Source organism: Muntiacus reevesi, chromosome 18 (assembly GCF_963930625.1).
Source record: "Muntiacus reevesi chromosome 18, mMunRee1.1, whole genome shotgun sequence".
Taxonomy (NCBI): Eukaryota; Metazoa; Chordata; class Mammalia; order Artiodactyla; family Cervidae; genus Muntiacus; species Muntiacus reevesi.
The window spans coordinates 45,968,672-45,992,143 of NC_089266.1; the positions used below are offsets into that span (position 1 = coordinate 45,968,672).

Consider the following 23,472-nt stretch of genomic DNA (forward strand, 5'->3'; position numbering starts at 1 on the left):
CAGGGCTTCCCTGGTGGCTCAGACGGTAAAGAATCTGCCTACAATGCAGAAGAGCCAGGTTTGATCCCGGGGTTGGGAAGATCCTCTGGAGAAGCGAAGGGCAACCCACTCCAGTATTCTTGCCTGGAGAATCCCTTGGATAGGGGAGCCTGGCAGGCTACAGTCCATGGGATCACAGCAGAGTTGAACACACATATATATGATGGAATATTACTCAGCCATAAAAAAGGATGCAATAATATCATTTGTAGTAGTATGAATAGACCTAGAGATTGTTATACTGAGTGAAGTAAGTCAAACAGAGAAAGACAAATATAATATGATGTTGCTAATATGTGGAATCTAAAAAAATAGTACAAATGAACTCATTTGCAAAACAGGAATAGAGTTACAGCTGTAGAAAGCGAACTTATGGTTACCAGGGGAGGAAGAAATGGGGGAGAGATAAACTGGGAGCTTAAGACCGACATATACAAACTACAACAGATAACTAATAAAGACCTACTGTATAGCACAGAGAACTCTTTTCAATACTTGATAACTACCTATATGGGAGAAGAATCTAAAAAAGAGTGGATATATGCATGTGTATAACTTATTCACTTTGCTGGATAGCAGAAGCTACTACAACATTGTGAATCAGCTAGACGCTAAGAAAAATTCTTTAAAAAAGAAGGAAGCAGTAAAAAACAAACAAAATGAAGCAAAACAATTAGCACAAAAACAAAACAAAGTACATAAGAACTCAGATCCACTTCCACAGCAGGGTACCCACTTCTGGCCCTCTTTTAACAGAGGTTGTTTCTGATCTCTGGTGCCCCTTCACAGCCACTGACCCCTAAGTGAGCTGTCAAAACTGCTTAAGGAACATGCACGTTGGAAGGATGCTAAGGAGAAAAGAGAGAAGGCAGAGTGACCACTTCCTTAAACAACAGCATAACCACGCTACTGGAAAGAACAGCTGCTGAACTTGCATGGCCTAAAGTTTCGTTTTAACTTTTTATGTTGGGATTTCTTGAATTCAACTTGAGGACAAAACAATAGAGGGAAATTGCATAATCAAACTGACTCACCACTTGAGGTCTCTGAGCTCCTTGAAGAATTAAGACTTGGTGCCTCTTGGTGTGTCAGCCCTGGGGTTCGACCTTCATCCCCACTGTGGACCCCAGAACATTCTATGTGTCTGATTCATGGCAGGATCCCACGACCACACTTCTCTTCCTCTGGGGGTCTCTTTTTTTCCCCTCATCTACAATCCAGACATTCCTAGCAGTCTATTTTTACCACATATCTTAGTTGGAAGCAATTTTAAGGACAATTAATACAAGAGACCAGGGACCACACTGTGGGTCCCTTTCTAGCACGATCTAGACACAATACCTTTCTTATTTGACTATTAATAACAGCTAGCTTATTGATCACTCATCATATGTTACTGAGGGTTTCCCCAGTGGCTCAGCAGTAAAAAATCCACCTTGTAGTGCAGGAGACATGAGTTCAATCCCTGAATTGAGGACATCCCCTGGAAGAGGAAATGGCAACCCACTCCAGTATTCTTGCTGGGAAAATTCCATGCACAGAGGAACCCGAGAGGCTACAGTCCATGGCGTCGCAAAGAGTCGAACATAGCTGAGCAGCTGAGAATGCATGCACACATATGTTACTCACTCTGCAAAGCAAGTTTTGGATATCAGATCACTTAATATTCACAATAAACCCCATTTCCACATAAGAATAGGCGAGTAAAGAATATCTGACACAGATATTAACTAGTATTCCTTGTATCCAGATCCAGACTTTTAACCACCATGCTATTCATCTTCTCCTAGGGCTGACAGCTAAGTACATTTCTCTGCCAGTTCTCTTGGCATGCTAGCTTCTTAGTCTCTGAGTGGATACTTCCCAAACATAGATGAATTAAGTTACAGAAGAGATTAAATATGATTTAATCCAGGAACAACATCTGTGTTATACAGATAGTACCACTTTCTATTGCTGCATCCTTGGCAGACATCACTAATCAATCACAACATTGCATTCAATAACCCAAGGTAAGGCTTCACTGGAGCTTTTGTTTGGTTCTTTTGTTTTTTTTTTGTTTTTTTTTTTTTCCAACAAGCCTTCCTGTTTATCTGCCATCAATCCATTAAGTTAAAAAATTATTGAAAACGATTTGTCATCCCTGAACTTGTCAAACCTTTCTATTTGATAGATAAGGACAATGAATTTAGGAATCAAGATTTATCCATGGTCAGACTGGGCAGGTCATTGGCTCATTATTGGCTCCATCAGGATTAGAATTGAGTTACTTGACCATTAGTTCCCTTCATTTGACTAACGCTTGTTGATTCTCAACAATATCATTTTTGCTACTAATTGTGTCATCTGCTTATGGATGAACTTTCCATATGAAGGCAGCTCAGGGGAGAAATTAATAGGGTCTTGAAAGTTTTGTGTGAGACAGTGACTTTATTTCTGAACAAAAAAATGTGTGCAAATGACCTCTTAGACAACACACTCCCACAGAGGTCAGGGCTACAAGGTACATCTGGCAAGAGGACTGTCTGGAAGAACTCAAGTTCCCTTCTGGTCATAAGAAATTCTGATGACAGTGATTTATCCCATGTTCTGCAAATTCTCTACTCTTATAAGTCTGCACAGTATAATAAAAGGAAAATGCATGATATAAATGTTCTAAAGTCTCTTGGGAATCAGTAAGAACAATAAAAGGCCATATATTATAGAAACATGAATGAGTTAATCACAAGAAAAAAATAATTAACGCACTTGCTAAAAACAACAAATACATTAGAATGTAAGCAAAATAGTGCTGTGCTTTTTATTTACTTTATGTGGAAGCTTAATTTATATACAATAAAGTGCAGACACTTTAAGTGTACAATTTCATGAATTTTTAGTAGACATCTGCTTAAGTACCCCTCTGAGTAAGATAAAGAACATGCCTGCCTCTAAAAAGACTTCTGCATGATGTCAGCACCACAAAGGAAACTGCTATTCCATTGCTTAGTTTTACCCTTTAACAAGATAAATATCTTTTTCTTAGCAATTGTCAAATATTTTTAAGAACAATAAACTCACATTTTAATGAAGATGGAAATCTTCCAGCACTGTAATAATGATGTAATTTGATTAAGAGCCTTAATAATAGCCATATAACTTGATTTATTAATCCTTTAGCTATAGAATGGGAGACAATAATGATTATGTTACATCAGTTTTCTCATAATTGTTGTTTATGATTGTGAAAAAGTGGAAATTGTGTAATTTCCAACTGTAGAGAAAGGCTTCACTTAATTATGGTGACTTTATATATGGACCCTTATGGAATATTTAACATTCAAGATTATTGGGGAATATTGAATGATTTGTGAAAAGTCTGGAAATGTTCATTGAAAAGGCAATATGCGAACTTGGATTTGATGAAGAGATTTTAGCTAGAATACCAAAATGAACATCTATGAAAGGAAAAATTGATAAATTGAACTTTATTAAAATTTAAAACTTTTGCTCTGTGAAAAATATTGTTAAGAAAATAAGCTACAAACTGTGGAGAAAATATTTGCAATGCACATAGCTGGTAAAGGATTTGAATGCAAAATGTAAAAAGAAGTTTTCAAAGTCAGTTGTAAGGAAACAAACAACCTAATTTTTTAAGCAGGCAAAACACTGGACACCAAAAGTAAATGGCATTTTTCAAACAGATCTGTTCTATCCGAATCTGCATGAAATACTGGATTTCTTTGTATCATTTCTCTTGGAAAGAAACTTTAGTGTCTGATAAAATATTTGGAAATCACCACGTGGCAAGATTGTAGGCTTCCCTGGGGGCTCAGTGGTAAAGAATCTACCTGCCAATGCAGGAGATGCAGGTTCAATTTCTGGGTCTGGAAGATCCCCTGGAGAAGGAAATGTCAGCCTGCTCCAGTACTCTTGCCTGGGAAATTCCATGGACAGAGGAGCCTGATGGGCTACAGTCCATGGTGTTACAAAGAGTGGGACAGAACTTAGCAACTAAAACAACAGCAATCCTACAAGATCAGTATGTGTTATCCAGTTCTTAGGCTCCATGACAGAACATTCCAGAGCCTGAAGACTTGAAGATGCTTGGATTTACCATTCTGCCAAGATTCTCTCAAGCTACCTATGTGAGATATTAAAGGAGTGCAACTGGCTTAGGATGGCAGAGACCAGAGATGGACAAATAGCCCAGGCAAAGACTTAGAGCCCCTTCCCTGACCTCCTGGACCTTGAGGAGGCCCCAGACCCTTGATTCTTCCCACCCCACTAGGAACTCAGCTTCCACTCTTCCTTTCCAACAGATCATGTTCCGTTTCAAAGAAATCAGAGCTCTTAATAGTCTAATGACGTCACTTTGTACATTTTGCTGGCATGGCCACACATCCTTTCACCTCTGCTCCACCGCCCCAACAGATGATGGAAACTGCACAACTTCCTTTTCTTGGTGTTCGGAAATCACCACCAGGATCTGGTGCTTACTCAGCACATTCAGGGGCTTCTTCGGTCCTTCCTTAAGCATGACGCTACCCATGCACTCTGCTCCCTATAAAAGGCAGGCAGATCAGTCAGAGGAGCCAGATTTCCAGAGACTGAGACCAATTCAGCAACCACCAACTCTCAGACTGAAGCCCCTGGTGCTCACCCTCCAACATGAAGGTCTCCGCTGGGATTCTGTGTCTGCTGCTCGTGGCAGCCGCCTTCAGCACCCAGGTGCTCGCTCAGCCAGGTAAGGCTCCTCTCTTCTTCAGCCTTAACGATTTCACTACCCCAGCTACTAACCCCAGGCATAAGTCACCCCATGCTTGCTGCGTCACCTCCATTGCAAGGATGGAGAAAGTGAAAGTAAGGGAGGAATTAAGAAGAGCTGGCACCTCACAGCTGGTCAGAGGCAGGACCAAAACTAGAAGCTGAGGCCCCTGGGGCCAGGCTCCATTATCTTGCCCAGTACCACCTTTGGGACACTAAATGCAATCTCAACAATCCTCATCTTGTTTGGGGATGGGGCACAGAAGGAAGGATCATTTCTCATTGTGGATGGAAAAGACATTTCAGGCAATAGTAGAGAGGAGGAAATTCTTGCTGGAGGCTTCCAATGTTGGATTATGGTCCAGCGTAACTTCCAGAATGGTGACTGTGAAGGATAAAGACCCATGGGCATCTACCTCAGCATGTGACATAGGTTGGCTCTAAGCCCATGGGGATAGAGCTGGGAAGCAAGTTTTTAGAATCTTCCCAGGTTTAGAGGTTTTGGATCAATAGAATCTCTGAATCACACTACAAGGATTAATCTTGTTACTCAAGAGTTCCCCATTTGCAGTCAACAATGAGAGACCCCACAGTTCAGTAGAAGAAACTGACTCACGGGTACCATTTTACCTGTGTGATCTGGACTAAGGCTCTGAATGTGGGAGTGGTGGGTCCTAGCTAGAATTCCAGCACTAGCTTTATCTCCTGTCTTCTTCATTTTCTCTGACACATGTGTGCTTACAACACATCATAACTCTCTGGTTCTTTGCAAAATGTTTTTCAGATTCAGTTTCTATCCCAATCACCTGCTGCTTTCATGTGATAAATGGGAAGATCCCCTTCAAGAAGCTGGACAGCTACACGAGAATCACCAACAGCCAGTGTCCCCAGGAAGCTGTGATGTAAGTGGACCATGCCCTGGCACCCACAGCCAAAAGTTCTATCTGAGCTCTGTGTGTCCAGATGAGTCAGATAAATGAAACACCTAAGCCAAAGGACCCTTCACTCCATAGACAAACTGAACCCACAAGAAGGAAAATATATACACTCCGGGCTCCTTTTCTAGGAGCTTGGTCAGATCATCCAAGTTCCTTTAGCCAAGGGTCTGGAGGGCTTCCCCTCTGGCAGTGACAGCAGAACTTCTTTTCTGGAAAAGAGGTTTCTTCCTCCCATTTCCCCTTCTTCTTGTCCCCATTCAGGCTCCTCAACCAGGGAGCAAGGGCTAATCAGCTTTAGGGACCAATGGATCAGACTCCTGGGAAAAATCCTCAAGACACTCCATTTAACTCTGTCCTCTCTTCCCCACAGCTTCAAGACCAAAGCGGACAAGGAAGTCTGTGCTGACCCCAAACAGAAGTGGGTCCAGAATTCCATAAAGCTCCTGGACCAAAAGTCCCGAACACCGAAGCCTTGAACCTTCATACCTGGACTGAGAGACAGAATCTTGGAAAATCTTATTTATTTCTTCCCAACCTTCCCCAAGTGTCTTATTTTATTATAGTGGCCAAAAAGAGGTTATTTTTAAAAAAAAAATAATTTAAACACATAGTTTCTTAAATAATATTTAATTATGTTTAAGTTATTGTTGTTTTAACTTTATCTGTCATAAATCCTAATGAATGTAACATACAATATCTGGTGATGAGTTTCCTGTGAGCTTGATTAAGTTCATAGCAAGCTGGTGCTGTTCCCCATCCTACTGTCTGTAGGATGGTGAGGTCCTTCCACTGGTCATCAGAGTGAAACACCTCTGGAATCTTAGGAAATCAGTGCTCCTGTAAGTGGATGTGTACTATGTAGTATTGTGATGGAAAGTAATGTTATTACATGGCTATGGAATTTTCAAAGAAATATATATATATATATATAATTTCAAGCTACTTGGTCTTATTTTTCATGGGATAACATTTCGTGGGGAGGAAGAAAATGGTAGCGATGAATGACAATTTGGAGTGTAAAAGTCATCCTCTAAGACATCTTTTGGACTCAATTTAGGATTAGGGAGAACCTAGAATGACCAAGCTGTTCCACTCTTCTGGCTCCAATCCCTAAGTCACTCACGCATAATAGCATCTAGATTCCCATTTCTTTTCTCTCTGCATTGACTTTTGCCTGGTCTCTCTCTTGATCTCTTGCAACAGTCTTTAACCATTTCCCCATAACCCAAGGTTTTCTGTTTCATTCATTCTCAAACCTAGAATAACATCCCAGGAATGAAATGGAATCCAAGAGAAAACTAGATGCCTATAGCCCAGAGATCCACTTAAGACTATTCCTTGGAGATGAGTCTTCAATCAGACAGGTCATGAGAGATTCGAATGTGATGGAAAAGGAAAGGATTCTTCAGAGCTGATAGAGGAGAGAGATGAGGGGAGTGGGCCAGGGGAAGGAATCCCACCTGGCTGGGCTTTAGGAAAACAGAGGAGTTGAGATTTTAGGAATACAGCTTAAAGCCAGATTGTAGTGGCTCTTGAATTTCAGATTGGAACTTCAGCAGATAATAGAGATGCACTGAGAGTGCTGAAATAGGAGCGAAGGAAAATCTCACATGCAGAGGTGAGCATCAGGAAGAATAACTTCATGTCTGAATACAAGATGGAGTGTGAGGGGGAAGGTCTGAGAGCAGACTGCCGCCATAGAGCAGAGAAATGATAGGAACATAAGTGGTGCACCGTGGGAGTGGGATGAGGTGAGGAAGAATGGGCCAGACAGAGTGATATGTTAAGTGCTATAGAAGAAGAGAGTTATTGACCAAGACATAGACCCTTCTTTTATGATCTTGCAAGTCGACTATCCACAGGGCTGTTACCCTTGAGATACAGAATGAATTCATCTCCATCACTATACCCTCAACCCCAGTCCCAAGAATTTGCAAAATCCTTTTGAAGGCATGGAATCTGCTTTCCTTAATAGCCTCTTAAGGTCCAGATTCTCTTGTACTTCTTGAGCATGAGTGAGTGAGTGAAAGTCACTCAGTCATGTCCAACTCTTTGCGACCCCGTGGACTGTGGCCTGCCAGGCTCCTGTGTCCATGGAATTCTCTAGGCAAGGATACTGGAGTGGTTAGCTGTTCTCTTCTCCAGGGAATCTTCCCAACCCAGGGACCAAACCCAGGTCTCCCGCATTGCAGGTGGATTTTTTACCCTCTGAGCCACCACAGTCGGCTCCTTTTTTAGACATGAGTCCCACTGTACTGAGGCGCAGAGACCAAGACCCCTCCTGAAGGAAGAGAACTATTGTCCGGCTTGCCCAGGTCCATGGAGCCTGTCACAGGTTGGAGAGATGCCCTGATTCAATTACACACATGGAAACACGGCAAGGCAAGAGACTTGGGTTCTGATCCCAGAACTGGTTCTGACTCTCTGAGTCACTTAAAGCAAGTCAGTTTCTCTCTCTGGCACTAAGACACCCCATATAAAAGTGAAAATCATTCTGTATCACATGCAGGAAGTAAGAGGGTCTGGGAGATGGCTTCACAAGCTCCTTCCTACCCTAGGAGCCATGTTTCTTGGGAATTTGGTCATGCCTACTGGCTAGGGAAGGGTCAGGAAGAAAGTGCCAAGAATTAAAACCACCGAGCCAGCCAGGAGCCCAGCCTAGTAGCAAATACTCCCAAGTTAGATATATTACCTGTCTGAAAATAAGCTTTCCACCAAAGACCAAAGTAACACACCGAAACCCCAGGTGTCTAAAATAAGGCATCTAAATGTCAGCTGGGTAAAAAGAGTGCCTTCCAACCATAAAGGCTCCATCTGATTCTTAACTGCGCTCTTTCACAGCCTCAAGGTCAGGCTGGCTGCAAAGATCTGGGCCCAGGGTTTCATGAACTCCCTGGACACAAGTCCTAAATTCCAAAGGCATGAGACTCATCCTAAACTGTCACCAGACTACAGTACAAGACACAGTCCATTTGTCCTCCCCAAGTGTCACCCAGAGACACTCTGGGATTATGTTGTTGTATTTCAAATCACAATGAACTTCGTTAATGACATGAAACATAAACGTGGCAAGTGATATGTCACCTTATTTAAGTTACTGATGCTTTATGTGCCTCAACTGGAATAGTTGTGTTTTGAAAATCCTCATCCTTCTGCTAATGGGTTCATTTCTGTGAACACAATTCATTCCTCTGTCAGTTGGGGGCAAAGAACTGGTGAGGTCACAGGAAGCTGACAAGCCTCCTGTTGGACTCACCACTGATTTCATCCATGCCTCGAGCAGACAGCTTGCTGCAGGCTTGGATTCACTTCACTCTCTCAACATGTGGTCTGTGCCTCCTCACTTCTTGCGTTCTGTCCACAGGCTTCTCCTTGGATGCCATCTCAGGTCAGGAGTTGGCTCAGCCTGCACATTCGTCTGACACCATGCAGGGGAGTGGACACTGTGGGTGCCAACTTTCCACCAACGAAGAGTGGGGCAGATTTTTTAAAATTTATTAATTTGTTTGTTTTTGGTTGTGCTGGCTCTTTGCTGCATGTGGGCTCTCTCTGGTTGTGGTGAACTGGGCCTGCTCTTCATTTCAGCGCACGGACTGCTCATTGCACTGACTTCTCCTGCCGTGGAGTGCAGGCTCTAGCTGCGAGGCGTTCAGTAGTTACGGCACATGGGGTCAGTAGTTGTGGCTCCTGGGCTTAGTTGCCCTGCGGCATGTGGGATCTTCCTGGATCAGGGATTGAACCTGTGTCCCCTGCACTGGCAGGTGGAGTTTTATCCTCTGTACCACCAGCGAAGTACAGAGCAGATGTTTAAAAGCTTCTGCCACTCTTCCTACCAGCAGTTGATTCTGGGAGCCATTCTGTAGGCTCATCGGGTATTTCCAGGAGAAGCAGTCCCCATTGCCCACTATTCTGCCCTTAATTATGCATGCTTCTGTTGCTTTCTCCTTTTCCATCTCACTGGGGTGCCTCTCAGTCTACATCCCTGGGGTCACTTCTTGAAGGAACTATCTGCACAGACGTTCTCATCTCAGGCTCTATCTTATTGACTCATTGTTTTTTACCATCAATATTTGTTCTCCTTCCTCCAGGTGATGCCTGGATTTCACCAGGCAAGTTCACTAGCTCAGGGCCAGGGATTTAGCTGGGCATTCAGTTGGTGTGTTTACCAAGGCTGGGGCTGGGACAAGGATCAGGGATCCCAGTAAGTTCTTTGGGACCAGGACTGAGCCAAGACTGTGGAGAACTCAGCTAGTATGTTCAGTAGGACTGGGCTCAAGAGAGCAGTCCACAAGTTAGAATCAATAGCACCAGGACTGAGTTAGCCATGTACTTAAGAGAATGGTGACCTGAAGAAGGATTTAGCAAATAAACAAATGTATTGAAGATAATGGAAGCCAACTCCCTTACTGTTGGAGAAGCTTCTATAGAGAGATATAGAATGTTGGAGGCTAGAAAAACTCTGTGGGGTTCGATTGCAGTTAAAAGTTATCAGTGTGAACTTATGGTTTTGCAGGTAGATGGCAAATAAACAGATAGATAGAAATAAATATGGATATATAGATAAGAAAGAGAGAAAGAATAAAGAAAGAAATGGATACATGGTTGACAGGATATGCATATATTAAGCATAAACTCAACCATCAAACACTTTTCCAGCTATGGCTAAATATTTTCCAAATCTGTTTCACCAGTTTACATTCACTCCCACCTGCAATGTATGAGACTTTGAGTCAGTTCATATCTTATTGCAACACTTGGTACTGTCATTCTTCTTAATCTAGCCATTCTAATTATGTGTATAATTTCATATAATTGTGGTTTAAGTTTGTGTTTTACTCATGACAGATAAGCTTGAATATCTTGCTAAATGTTTATTGGATATCTTTTTTTATGAAGGTCCAGTTCATCATATCCTATACCCATTTTTGATTGTTTAGACTTGATGGATCTTGTGTATTTTTTTAGATTGCCTATCTTTTTATTATGAAATTGTGGAAGCATTTTCTATCCTCTGAATCAGAATCTTTTGACAAACATGTGAACAGAAACATCTTCTCATAATCTGTGATTTTCTTTTTCATTCCCTTTCTACCTTTTGATGATACAGCTTCCTGATTTTAAAATAGCCCATTTATCAACATGTTCCTTTATGGTAAGTGCTTTTGTTTTCTGTTTAAGCAAACGTTTTCAAAACAGATGTCACAAAGATCTTCTCTTATCTTCAAAAAACATTATTTTTGTCATTCACATTTAGAGCTACAATCTACCTGAAACTGATTTTATATATATATATATATATATATATATATATATATATATATATATATATATATTTCAGTGTGCTGAAAGTTAGGGATCAAGATTTTATTCTTCCTTATAAATATCAAACTGATTCAGCACACTGAATAATGGATTGATCAGTTATTCAAAAGGGTATTTTTTCCTTAACTACTCCGGAGTGCAAACTTTGATATATATTCAACATCAGTATACGTATGGTTCAATTTCTGCATTCTAATCTGTTCCCTTGGCACATTCATCCATTCTTGGAACAATGGCACCATGTCATAATGACTAATGCTTTCTAAAAATTGTTAATATCTAGGAGTGTAAGCCCAACAACTTTGTTCTTCTTTAAAGTTGTCTTGACTATTTTTGTTTTTGTTTTTCTTTTTTTTACTTCTCCTCTAAAAGTTCAGAATTAGCTTATTAGTCTCCACAAAATTTCTGTTTGGATTGTATTAATAATTGGGATTACATTGAATTGGGAAGAAAATTTGTAACTGAACCAAACTTGGGTCCACTCACCTGTGGACAGAAAAACTTCTGTTTCTTTGGTCACAGCATGATAATGTGCCAAATATGAAGTTTTTCTGCCTGCACTTTTTATTTAGTCTTGGGAAGGGATGGCATCAAGTATTTATCCTAGGAGTTCTCCCAAAAAGAAGGCAGCAAAAACTAAACACTATAAGCACCTCAATTAGTAAAGCAACAACAGGTTAAAACCAACAGCTCAGCGGATAGGGAGACTGTACCCCTCAGCTTGCCTATGACAATCCTGCTTCACCTGTCTGGCTAGGAGGATCAATTACATGATAATCTTCCCACTATGTCTTTTTAAGCTCCCTGGATCATTGGTAAGTATTCATTTTGAAGATATACTGGTCAAGAACGTGACAAGAAATCTGTTTTCTAGGGTAGAAGTAGGAAGGTTTGACCTGGAAAATTATCAGCCATCCATCTCAGAGCCAGATTCGATCCCCTGTGAAGCCAGATGCAGCATAAGCCAGACCTCAAATAATTCCTATATGGGTCAGATGGAAAGACAAATGTTGGGGGCTTCCCTGGTGGCTCAGCGGTAAAGAATCCACCTGCTAATTCAAGAGACACGGGTTCGATCCCTGGTCCAGGAAGATCCCACATGCCTTGAAGCAGCTAAGCCTGAGCCCCACAACTACTGAGCCAACTGCTCTGGAGCCTGGGAACTGCAGCAACGGAAGCCCGCAAGCCTAGAGCCTGTGCTCTGCAACAAGAGGAGCCGCTGCAATGAGACGCGCGCTACAACTCGAGAGCAGCCCCCACTCACTACAACTAGAGAAAACTCGTGCGTCAATGAAGACCCAGCACAGCCAGAAGTAAATAAAAGTGCTGCTCGTTTAAAAAAAGAAGAAAGATGAAAATTGTAGGAGGATGGGATATTATAAGTAAAGACAGAAATAGGAGAGAAGGTGGTGTGAAGAAAGAAGGGAGGCAAGCTGACTTGCATCATGTTCGGGGTGGTGGATGGGCTCCTTCTTCCATCACAATGTCATTGTTCCTTTCCACTGCAGTCTCTCCTTTCTCTGCAGATACCCAGCCTGAGGGGCAGAGAATGCCAGTCAGTGTCCTTCAAAGAGGACAGCCAGATGACCAAACTGGCACATGAAAAGAGGCTCACCATCACTAATCATTAGAAAAATGCAAATCAAAGCTACAATGAGGTATCAACTCACACTGGTCAAAATGGCCATCAATAAAAGTCCACAAATAACAAATACTGAAGAGGGTATGGAGAAAAGGGAGCCCTCCTTACATTGTTGGGGGATTTGTAAATTGTACGGCCATTATGGTGAACACTATGGAGGTTCCTCAAAGAAATAAAAATAGAGTTGCCATATGATCCAGCAATCCCACTCCTGGTCATGTACCTGGAATAAACCCCAATTTGAAAAGATACATGCATCCCAATGTTCATAGCAGTGCTATTTTCAGTAGCCAAGACATGGAGGCAACTTAAATGGCCATTGACAGATGAATGGATAAAGATGTGGTAAATATACATATGTATATGTATATATACACATATATACACACACACATATATACATATATATAATGGAATATTACTCAGCCATAAACAAGAATAAAACAATGCCATTTGCAGCAACATGGATATGCCTAGAGATTATCATACTAAATGCAATGATTCAGAAAGAGAAAGACAAATGGCATATGCTATCACATATGTGGGATCTAAAATATGGTGCAAATGAACTTAATTATGGCATAGAAACAGACTGACACAGAAAACAAGCTTACTGTTACAAAAGGGAAAAGAGGTAGGGGAGAGAAAAGAGTGTGAAATTAGTAGATAAAAATTAGTAGTAAATTAGTAGTGAAATTAGTAGTACTATGTATAAAAATACATAAATAATAATAAATAAATACATTATTATAAATTATAAAAAATACAAAAATAAGAAAATAAATACACATAAGCTCCTACTATGTAGTATAAGGAACTATATTCCATATCATGAATAACATAATGGGAAATAATATAAGAATAATTACATATTCTTTTTCATATTATATATATGTATAACTGAATTACTTTGCTGTGTACCAGAAACTATACAACATTATGAATCAACTATACTTTAAAGAAAATTTAAAAAAAGATTTTTAAGATTCTATTTTTAAATAGAAATTATTGGCACTGGATTGAGCACTTGCCACGCTTTCGTTATTTATTAGATTCTCGGAGCATCACAATGACGTAATAATCAGCAACCAGTTCCTCTTAAAGGCTCAGAAAGGTAAACAATTTGCTCCAAACCACATAACAAGTAAATAGTTTGAACACAGGATTTAAGTTCCTGTCTGGCTGACTCCGGACCCCAGGCTCCTAAACGTATTCTCTTATAAGATAATAGGTCCTGAAACAGAGGGAAGGACAGACAGGAGTCCCTGCTGGAAGGGTATGAAAGTCCCCCCACTCACTCAATTTGGAGGAGAGTTTGGGGGGGCGTGTGGAGCACTGAATTGTAAGAGAACATTAACATGTAAGACTCAGTTTGTCAAATTCATGGGTGTGAACGAGCTTGTCCAGAACTCATAATTCAGTGCATTAGCGCAAGTAGTGGGAGGGATGACTATTTAGCTAGATTGGCCGATTGGAATCTAGACTTCAAAAGAAGCCTGCAGTTGATGAAGTTGAAACGCCAGAACTCCCTGGGACATTAGGAAGGTGTCCAAAAGCTCAGGGAACTGGAGCTGTTGAAAAGTATCTATTATGTGCAAGCACCCAGCCATCCCTAACTGTACTCCATGAGAAGGCCAGCGGACACTTCCTCTGTCGTTCAGTTGCTCAGTCTTTTCTGACCCTTTGCAACCCCAGGGACTGCAGCACACCAGGCTTCCCTGTCCTTCACTATCTCCCAGAGTTTGCTCAATTTCATGTCCATTGAGTCAGTGATGCTATCTAATCATCTCATCCTCTGCCACCCTCTTCTCCTCCTGCCCTCAATCTTTCCCAGCATCAGGGTCTTTTCCAATGAGTCAGCTCTTCCCATCAAGTAGCCAAAGTATTGGAGCTTCAGCTTCAGCATCCGTCCTTCCCATCAATATTCAGGGTTGATTTCCTTTAGTATTGGCTGGGTTGTTCTTGCTGCAGTCCATAGGACTCTCAAGAATCTTCTCCAGCATCACAATTGGAAAGCATCAGTCCTTTGGCACTCAGTCTTCTTTATGGTCCAACTCTCACATCCCTACAAGATTACTGGAAAAAGCATAGCTTTGACTACACAGATTAAGAGATGCCTTGATGGGGCCATGAGAGGAGGGCAGTCCTTAAGAGCCCGCTACAGTCTACTCACTGTAGATCAGGGATGGCCATGGGATATGCTGTAATCACCTGGTTCTCTAATTTTAGTGCCCATTAAGAATCACCTGGAGGGCTTGATACAACACAGTCTGCCATCCTACTATTGGTGATAATTTAAGTAATCATGATGCCAGCAAATGCCATTATTATACTCCTAAAATATATGAGCGACCCAGTTCCAGAATCCTATTTGGAGGGTCTGTTGCTAGGAGCCACTTCTGGTACCCAAAACTATGTCAGTCAGGAAGAAGTGAATGACATTGATGTTGGAATGATTTGAGGAGAGTTTAATAGTAAAAATGCAATTGAGTGTTTGGCTAGGTGTGGAGAAACCATAAAGCTGCTTGGTTCTTTGAGGCTAGTAACAGCACGGTGACTGCCGCTGGACCCAAAGGTGCAAGGACAATGTAGTTCCCCTGAACATGGATGAAGAGAGTCATGGAGAGGGTCACCTGGAGAGCAAGTGAAAACCACTGATCAAGGGCTTCATCCAGGGCGGCAGAGAAATCAGTTCTTCACCCTAATGACTCCCTCTTGCCAACACCCTGAAGGGCTCCCGTGTCCAAACCCAACCCGAAGCCAGGAGACCTGCAATCTCATTGATGTGATCCACATAGGTTGGCTTTCTGGGCCAGAGAAGAGGGTGGAATAATAGAATGGAATGTGTCTGCTGGGACAAGCTGCAATCTTTTCTCATGTAATTCCTGACAAGTTTTTATGTCAAAGACTCATAAAATGAGCGGAAGAGCGCATGTATTTGGTATTCTCTGGAAGCAATTGTGTAAGATTAGAATTAGTAGTCTTGGAATGCTTGGAGGAAGAGTTGCTAAAGCTTTTGGAGACTGGAGGATGTTGTGGAAAATTTTCCATTACTCAATTTTTTTAATAGTTTGAGAATTAAAAAAATTTTTTTTGCAATCTGGTAAGTCAGATTTTAAGAAATTCATCCATTTCATCTAAATTAAAGTTTTTGGCAGAAGGCTCTTATTTTCTTCCTGGGATCTGTGGACTCTGCAGCGACCGCCCTTACTGGGGCCTTTGTTTTTTCCTGTTCTCCTGCTCAGCCTCAGGAGAGTTTCAGCTTCATCATAGGCTTGTCAAAGAACCACGTTTGTCTGCTAATCTTAGCTCTTTGTTTCATTTCCTTTCACTAATCTTAGCTCTTTGTTTCATTTCCTTCACCCTCACTGGGCTTGTTTGAGAGTAGAAAGACTCGCAAGAATGGAGGTTGGATGGGAGACTATTCCAAGCAGGTACAAAAGGTAAGCAAAATCTGGGAGTCAGGAGTGAGCATGGGGATAGAAATATTCAGGCCAAGAGACTTGCTAGGTTTTCCATCAGAGTGCAAGCTCTTCCCTCCTTGCCACCCTGCCTTTTGGTACTCCTCACCCACCTCCCAAATTCTTAGCTCAGGCTCCTTGCAGGAGGCAGCTAGGTTCAGGAGCAAGGAGCCCACATCTTTGTTCTGTTCCCCGTCCTCTCCCATCAAAAAACCTTCCTGAAAACGAGGGACTTAGACAAATCAGTGGTTTTCGAACCATAACCCTCTAGGTCTGAGCAGCAGAAGGGAGCACCTATATGATGGGAGGAGCCCAGTCACCAGGAGCCAGCTTTAATTTTTCTCCAGGACGAGACTTCCTCCTCCAGGGGATCTTCCCAACCCAGGGATCGAACCCACACCTCCTGCTGGCAACCCACTCTAGTACTCTTGCCTGGAAAATCCCACGGACACAGGATCCTGGCGGGCTGTAGTCCATGGGGTCGGGCAAAGAGTCGGATACGACTGAGCAACTGAGCATGCGCATGAGACTTCTACTTAGCACTTACCTTGGAAAAAGACATCAGCGACATGAAACACTTGGTGATTATATGTAAACTTATAGCTGTTTCTCCCAGCCTCACCCCTTATTCCCCAAGACATTTTGGGCAAGTTATTTAAGCTCTCTGCTCCTCAGTGTCCCCATCTGTAAACAGTGCTTACCTTGACGGGACTAAATACGTAACAGGGGAAAGTCCCTAGCACCAGAAGTATTTTCTATGGTTTCCCTCTTCATTTTGGAGGCAGCAGCTCCTTGGGTCACTTCCTAGGGCGACTGCCAGCACATATGTGTTGCATCTTCCTTTCTGCGGTCTGAGCAGCTAAGGGGGAAACAGTGCCTACCCGGCTACATCTTTCACAACTTCCATCTTGCATTTCCTGGAAAACGATTTGGCAGCTCAGTCTCCAGCTTAGCAGACTCAAGACCCACTCCCCCTTTCCATCTTGACTTGACCATGACCCCGGCCAGGTAAACATCCCTCTGGGATCCCTGCTACCCCATCCTCTCTGCTACCTACACAGGCAGGCAGGGCAGCTAGAGCTACTGAGGGGCTGAGACAAAATCAGAAAAAATCAGAAACCAGTGACTTTCAGGGTGAAGTTGGCATCCACCCCTTCCCATGGGAAGGTCTCCGCAGCACCTCTGTGTCTGCGGCTCACAGCAGATGCCTTCAGCACCCAGGTGCTGACTCAGCCAGGTAAGCTCAGTCTCTCTTCCCCCTTCCCTTCCTCTCTCACTTCTCTCTCAGTTTCTCATCTTCTAGGAAAGCCTAAGACAAAGCCCTTCACTTCTGACCCTATCAGAGCATCAGGGACCCTCAAGGTTTCAACTTCTAATTCTGGAGACAGAAGCAAGAGCCCATGTTGGGGACAGCAGGCATCCTACCTGCCCTCTCCCACCTCCAGGCCACGGCAGAGCCAGAATAAAGCCTACACTGCCCACTCCAAATCCAAGGCCCGTTCTTTGATGCCAGCTAATCTTCCCAAGGGCTTCCCTGGTGGCTCAGATGGTAAAGAATCCACCTGTGAATGTAGAAATGCCGGTAGGATCCATGGGTTGGGAACAACCCCTGGAGAAGGAAATGGCAACCCACTCAAGTATTCTTGCGTGGGAAATCCCATGGACAGAAAAGCTGGGTGGGTTATAGTCCACGGGGTGGCAAAAGAGTCAGACATGACTTGGTGTCTAAATACAATGAATCTTTCCAAACCCTGTAGGTCAGGGTCCATATCCGGGTCCTGTCACACCAGCCTTCCTCAATCAGCAATGATGTGTCCCCTCCACGCGGAATCAACCTCAACAATCTTGAGGCACACATTCCTGGCCTTACCCCCGCCGTCAGGGCAGTGGGCAGGAGCACTGGACCTGGGGTGGCTGAGACCCACTTCTACCTCTGTGCTTGCCTTCCCCTGCTGCATTCAAGCTGAGAACAACCTGGCATCTCCTCCAGTGCTTCTTCTCTGTGACTTTATTTCTAGACACACTCCACATCTTGGTCACCTGCTGTTTCCCATTTAGCCGTAAGAAACAGCAGATTCCTCGTGGTTAAAGAAGCCTAAGAAGGTTCCCTTGCAGAGGCTGAAGAACAGTTGCATCACCAGCAGCCGGGGTCCCTGGGAAGCTGTCATGTAAGTAGAAAAATCCTGCTCCCCTCCACTCCCACCTTGTCTTACCCCTCCCCCACTCCACATCCACTCCTCCATCCCCTCAGTCTAAATTCTGCCTCACCAGACAGACATCAGACAAATTTGAAGCATGACGCTCAGGGGATAAGATCCAACCCGACTATGTAATCCAAAACTTCCTGTTATTACACCAGGGACAGGCCCAGAGAGGGCTGGTAACATCCCACATCCTGCTCCCTGAATGGGTGTCAGCTCACACTTCTGTAGTTACTTTGGTGGATGCCTGGCCAGCTTCTCTTGGAGGTAGGGCAGTTGGCATGTACAGTGACCACCTCCAGAGGGTCTCTCCCTACTACTCCCCTCTGACTTCCTGTCCCAGGGAGGACCCCTCCCTGTAGCAGGTGGGCTTGGCAGATTTTAGCATCCAAGGAGTTATCCCTGAGATAAAACCCTCCAACATGTCACTTGACCCTGCCAGCCAACCCTCATCCACAGCTTTAGAACCAACTGGCCAAGGATGTGGGTGCCAACCCAAAGGAGAATTATGTGAAAATTCTGGATCAAAAACTCACACCCAGGACTTCCATGATGGTTCAGTGGTTAAGAATCTACTTTGCGATGCAGGGGGCATGGGTTTGATCTCTAGTCCGGGAACTAAGATCCACACCTACATGCCACAGAGCAACTAACCCCACAGGCTGCAACTACTGAGCCTGTACAATACAATTAGAGAGTCTGTGCACCACAATGAAATATCCCTCATGGGGAAATAAAGATCCGATACAGCCAAATAAATAAATATTTTAAATATTTGAAAATATTTAAATATTCAAATATTAAATATTTTTAAAATAATCACACCCTGAAGACTTGAACTATTCCAGTCACACTAAGACCAAACCAGAGGATGAGAATGTTCTTCCCCAGGGCCTTCTGTCCCTACCCTGGACTAATTTGACCTTAATTTTCAACTGGAGTGCTTTTGGTTTCCTGATGCAAAATGTACCATGTCTTAAATAATATTTAATATTATTTGGATTGTGGCTGGTTGGGGATTTATTTTGAATATTGGTGATCTCTCTTTTTTTAAAGTAAGGTCTTGAGCCACTTGATTCCTGGCAGGAGCCACAACTTCTCCTGTAAGCTATAGGTAGTGGGTCTCCCTCCTGCCTCCCTCCCCAGCGGGTAATGAACATGGCTAGTGAGCTATGGGTTTGAAGGGCCATTGCAATCTAAGGAGGGCAGTGCCTGATGAGTGTGAGGTATTGCTAAATATATTATTATGGAAAAGCATGGAAGTGTTAATCACTCAGTCATGTCCAACTCCTTGCCTCCCCATGGACCGTAGGCTCCTCTGTCCATGAAATTCTCCAGGCAAGAATACTGGAGTGAGTAGCCACTCCCTTCTCCAGGAGATCTTCCTGATCCAGGAATCAAATCCGGATCTTCTGCATTAGCAGGCAGATTCCTTACTGCCTGAGCCAACAGGGGAAGTTATTATGGAAAGATGTATACAGTTTTAGGACTGCTGACTCTTTTTGCAGAAAATACATTTTGTTTAAAATCGCAAATGCAAGGGTTTTCCTGGTGGTTCAGTGGCTCAGACTCCGCACTCCCCACACAGGGGGCCTGGTTTTGATCACTGCTCAGGGAACCAGATCCCAGATTCCACAGCTAAGCATTTCACATGCTGCAACTAAAGATCCTGCATGTTGCACCCAAGACCCAGTGCAGCCAGATAAACAAATAAATAAATAAAATCTCCAATACAGCATAGTGTTTTCTTCAGGGAAAACTCCCAACCAGTAGGGGGCGCTTTGAGGCGCCCTACATACAGATGTAGCCAGGCCCTGACTGTGTGACTTGACTGAGCTCATCTGTTATGTCAGGGAGCGTCTGGCTCACCAGCCCAGGATATTCTAGAACAATGGCATCAGTCCCCAGCATCAGCTTCCAACGGGTCTCCTTGGGCCCATGCCTCCCAGCTCTGAGCAGTCCTCCACCCACCCCGGAGTAGTGCAGCCATTAAGTACACTTGAGCCCCAGGGGGAAATAGATGACACAGTGCTGATTAGTATCGGATTTGATATCTAACGTGGGACTTGGAGAGAATGGGCCTTGGAGGATGGTGTAGCACCTTCAGAGCAAAGACTCTTGTGGAAGAGATGCAAGATGGAAGAGATGGGAGAGGGCTTACAGCGAACACCCCCAGAGAGTCAGCGTGTGGGATTCAGAAATGAAATGCCGCAGACCTTTGGAAAGGAGGGTTGAGACGTGCTTACGAGGGAATTGGAATGTCAGGATGGGAGTTTGGACTCAGCTCTGAAGGCCTTGGAGCAATGGGGAGGGTGGAGGGTGGGAGGTGCTAGGAAGAGTAGTCTGGGGCAGGGCCCAAGGGCGGGACAGGGTTGGCAAGAGGGTGTTAGGGAAAGCATACTGACTGAAACCGCCCACCCCGGCCAGGCACCATAGGAACCATTCGCAGTAAGGAACCCGGAACTAGTAAGCCACCACCAACTGGGAGAGTTCAGGAAAGCGCAAAAAGTGACACCACACGTCCGACCACCTCCCAGAATCCTTCTCACTGGCATCCATCTTGGCTGAACCCGGAAGGACTCTGAGTCAGAATGATTGGTTAAAGACCACCGGAAACTAATCTCATCACCATAAAACCGCGGGACTGCGAGTCAGGTGGCAGAGCAGAGCAGTTCTCCTGGGTTCCCTTCCCTCCTGCCCTCCCCCCCGGGCTCCCCTTCCCAATAAAGTCTGTAGCTTCGTCAGCACATGTGTCTCCTCGGACAACCCATTTCTGAGTATTAGACAAGAGCCCACTTTCGTGCCCTGGAACAGGTTCCCCTTCTTGCAACAAGGTGACTGAGAGCTGCCTACTGCAGTGTTCTGGGTGAGGGGGAGCCCAGGAAGCAGGGCAGTCTTGGGGGCAGAAGGAGGAGGTGCTTAAGATGAGCCTGAATGTTGCTGGAGAAAGTGGGAGAAGCCCTGAGACTCAGGACACAAGACTTTCTCTCCTAAAGCCAGCGTATCCAAGACCCAGAATTCACGCCTTCCTTTGCTAGTGATGGCTAAGAAAAGAGGTATAACTTGAGAGTTGTGAGTTAAGTTTTATTTGAGTCAAAATGAGGACTGCAGCCTGTGGGACAGCATCTCAGATAGCTCTGAGAGACTGCTCCAAACCGGCAGTGGGAGTAAATCAATATATAAAGTTTTGGTGAAGGGGGAGTTCATTGCTATGAAGCACTCATTTTACAAAAGGTTTTTCTTAGTCATGAGGATCTGATGTCACCATAAAGGAATTTAGTGCTTCTCTAGATATGAGCAAATACAAGAATTGAGATCATAAAATCTGTTCCTAAAAGCATCCAAATAGCTAAAGACCTGTCCCACCAGATCCCCTGGAACACAGAGTGCCTCCCTCCACCCTGAAGTCCTTCAGGGGTTGTCGAAGGTCAACAGCTATAGCAGCATGGGGTTCAATCTCCATAGAAGTGAAAAAGTCAAGTCAAGTTGCTCAGTCGTGTCCAACTCTTTGTGACCCCGTGGACTGTAGTCCACCAGGCTCCTCTGTTCATGGGATTCTCCAGGCGAGAATACTGGAGTGGGTTGCCATTTCCTTCTCCAGGGGATATTTCTGACCCAGGGATTGAGTCCAGTTCTCCCGCATTGCAGGCAGACGCATTAACCTCTGCGCCACCAGGGAAGCCATCTCTGTAGAGGCAGATGGCAAATGTCTTTGTTGTTCAGTTGTTGGCAGTGCTCTTGGTAAGTGCCAATGTGTAGTTGACACTAGTCTCCCTAGAGTCGCAGGTTACACAAGTCGGAGCATGTGATTGCCCCTTTTAAAGGGACAGGGCCTCCTCTTCCTCTCTGTCCCCTGCAGGTTCGCCTGTTTCTTCTCGAGACTGCCTCCCTCCTCTGGATGACCTCTGTCGGCATCTCCATCAGGCATGGACCCACCTGCCTGGCCCCTCCCCAGGAAAGGATCCTGCTAATTAACTCCCCAGGCCCTGTCCAGTGGACACAGGGCCCCTGCGACACACTGTGCCAGGCAGTCCCTTGGCACATGGGGACTTGGGAAAGATTTCCACCCTGGAAGGCAGTGTAAGCAACTTTTGGCAGAAAAGAGCTCTCTTCAGGAGACCACTTTTGTCTTGTCATTATCCTTAATCCAGGCATCCCATGCTCTCTCATCTCCAGCCTTAGCACACCTTTCAAATCTTTTGATCATACAATAGGTTACCTAACTTGTTGCTTTTTCCATAAATCAGAGAAGTAGAAATAAAGAATAAGTAACAGATAACCAGATCTCTTCCCCAGTTCTTCTCATTCCTTCAGGAATCTCAAGAACACACTATGTCAAAAGATAGCATCTAAAAAAAGATCATGAGCTGTCAACAAGCATTGCACACAGTGGGGGATGGTGAGGACTCTGACTGCCATCGCATCGAATGATTAACTGAGATGACTTCCCTGTTTCCCGTTAGAAGCTTTCATGGCTGAGCAGAATCTTCCGAGATGGTTTTGGGGGGGGCACTGAGTCCACCATCTCCCCAGATTGCTGGCGTTCTGGTTAAAGGCAATTTTCCTTTCTGTCAACACTTGAGAGTTTGGCTTTGTAGGCAGCCAAGCAGTAGGATGTGATTTGACCGTAGCAGGAACCCTGAGCTCTAAGGCCAGATCCAATCCTGACTTGCTATGTGTCCTCAGGCCTGTAGGTGTCCATCTCTCCAGCCCTTAGCCACCTCCTCTCTACAGCAGGGCTAGCAATGTCTTACAGGCAGATGGCAAACCACCCCCCACCCCCCACCCCCCCGCAGCTAGGGCAGCTGTAACTTTTGGGTAAAATAGCCTCCAAAGGCTCTGGGCAGGGCAGGGCAGGGGCGGAGAGCATGCAGATGGGGAGATGGGGACCCAGCCCTGCAGAGAATCTACATCACAAGGCAAATCAATATTTATTCCCCCAGGACAAAGGCAGTCAGCTGAGTTGTGTTGAGTCATTTATTGGCTCCTATTGACAAGAAGTCAGTTCCACAGTATCAAGAATTCACCTTGCTATAGAGTAGAAACTACCACAACATTGTAAAGCATCTATAGTCCAATAAAAATTAAATAATAATATAAGAAGTCAGTTCCCCTGGCACCAA

The 23,472-nt window shown here is 44.0% G+C and overlaps 1 protein-coding gene and 1 long non-coding RNA gene across 3 annotated transcripts; both read left to right on the plus strand.

Annotated features, from left to right (window-relative positions):
* Nucleotides 1–4,600: 4,600 nt before the first annotated feature.
* Nucleotides 4,601–6,619, plus strand: LOC136149441 (C-C motif chemokine 8). The gene is made up of 3 exons (XM_065909689.1): nt 4,601–4,765; nt 5,570–5,687; nt 6,094–6,619. Exons 1-3 carry the CDS (start codon nt 4,690–4,692, stop codon nt 6,197–6,199), a joined length of 300 nt encoding a protein of 99 aa, XP_065765761.1. The 5' UTR covers nt 4,601–4,689; the 3' UTR covers nt 6,200–6,619.
* Nucleotides 6,620–16,063: 9,444 nt separating this feature from the next.
* Nucleotides 16,064–22,750, plus strand: LOC136149884 (uncharacterized). Of its 2 annotated transcripts, none has more exons than XR_010659718.1 (3): nt 16,064–16,130; nt 18,207–18,316; nt 22,209–22,750. It is a non-coding gene; the product is annotated as an uncharacterized lncRNA (long non-coding RNA). The 2 variants fall into 2 exon arrangements; XR_010659717.1 differs by having other exon boundaries at nt 16,085–16,130; nt 18,167–18,316.
* The last annotated feature ends 722 nt before the right edge of the window (nt 22,751–23,472 follow it).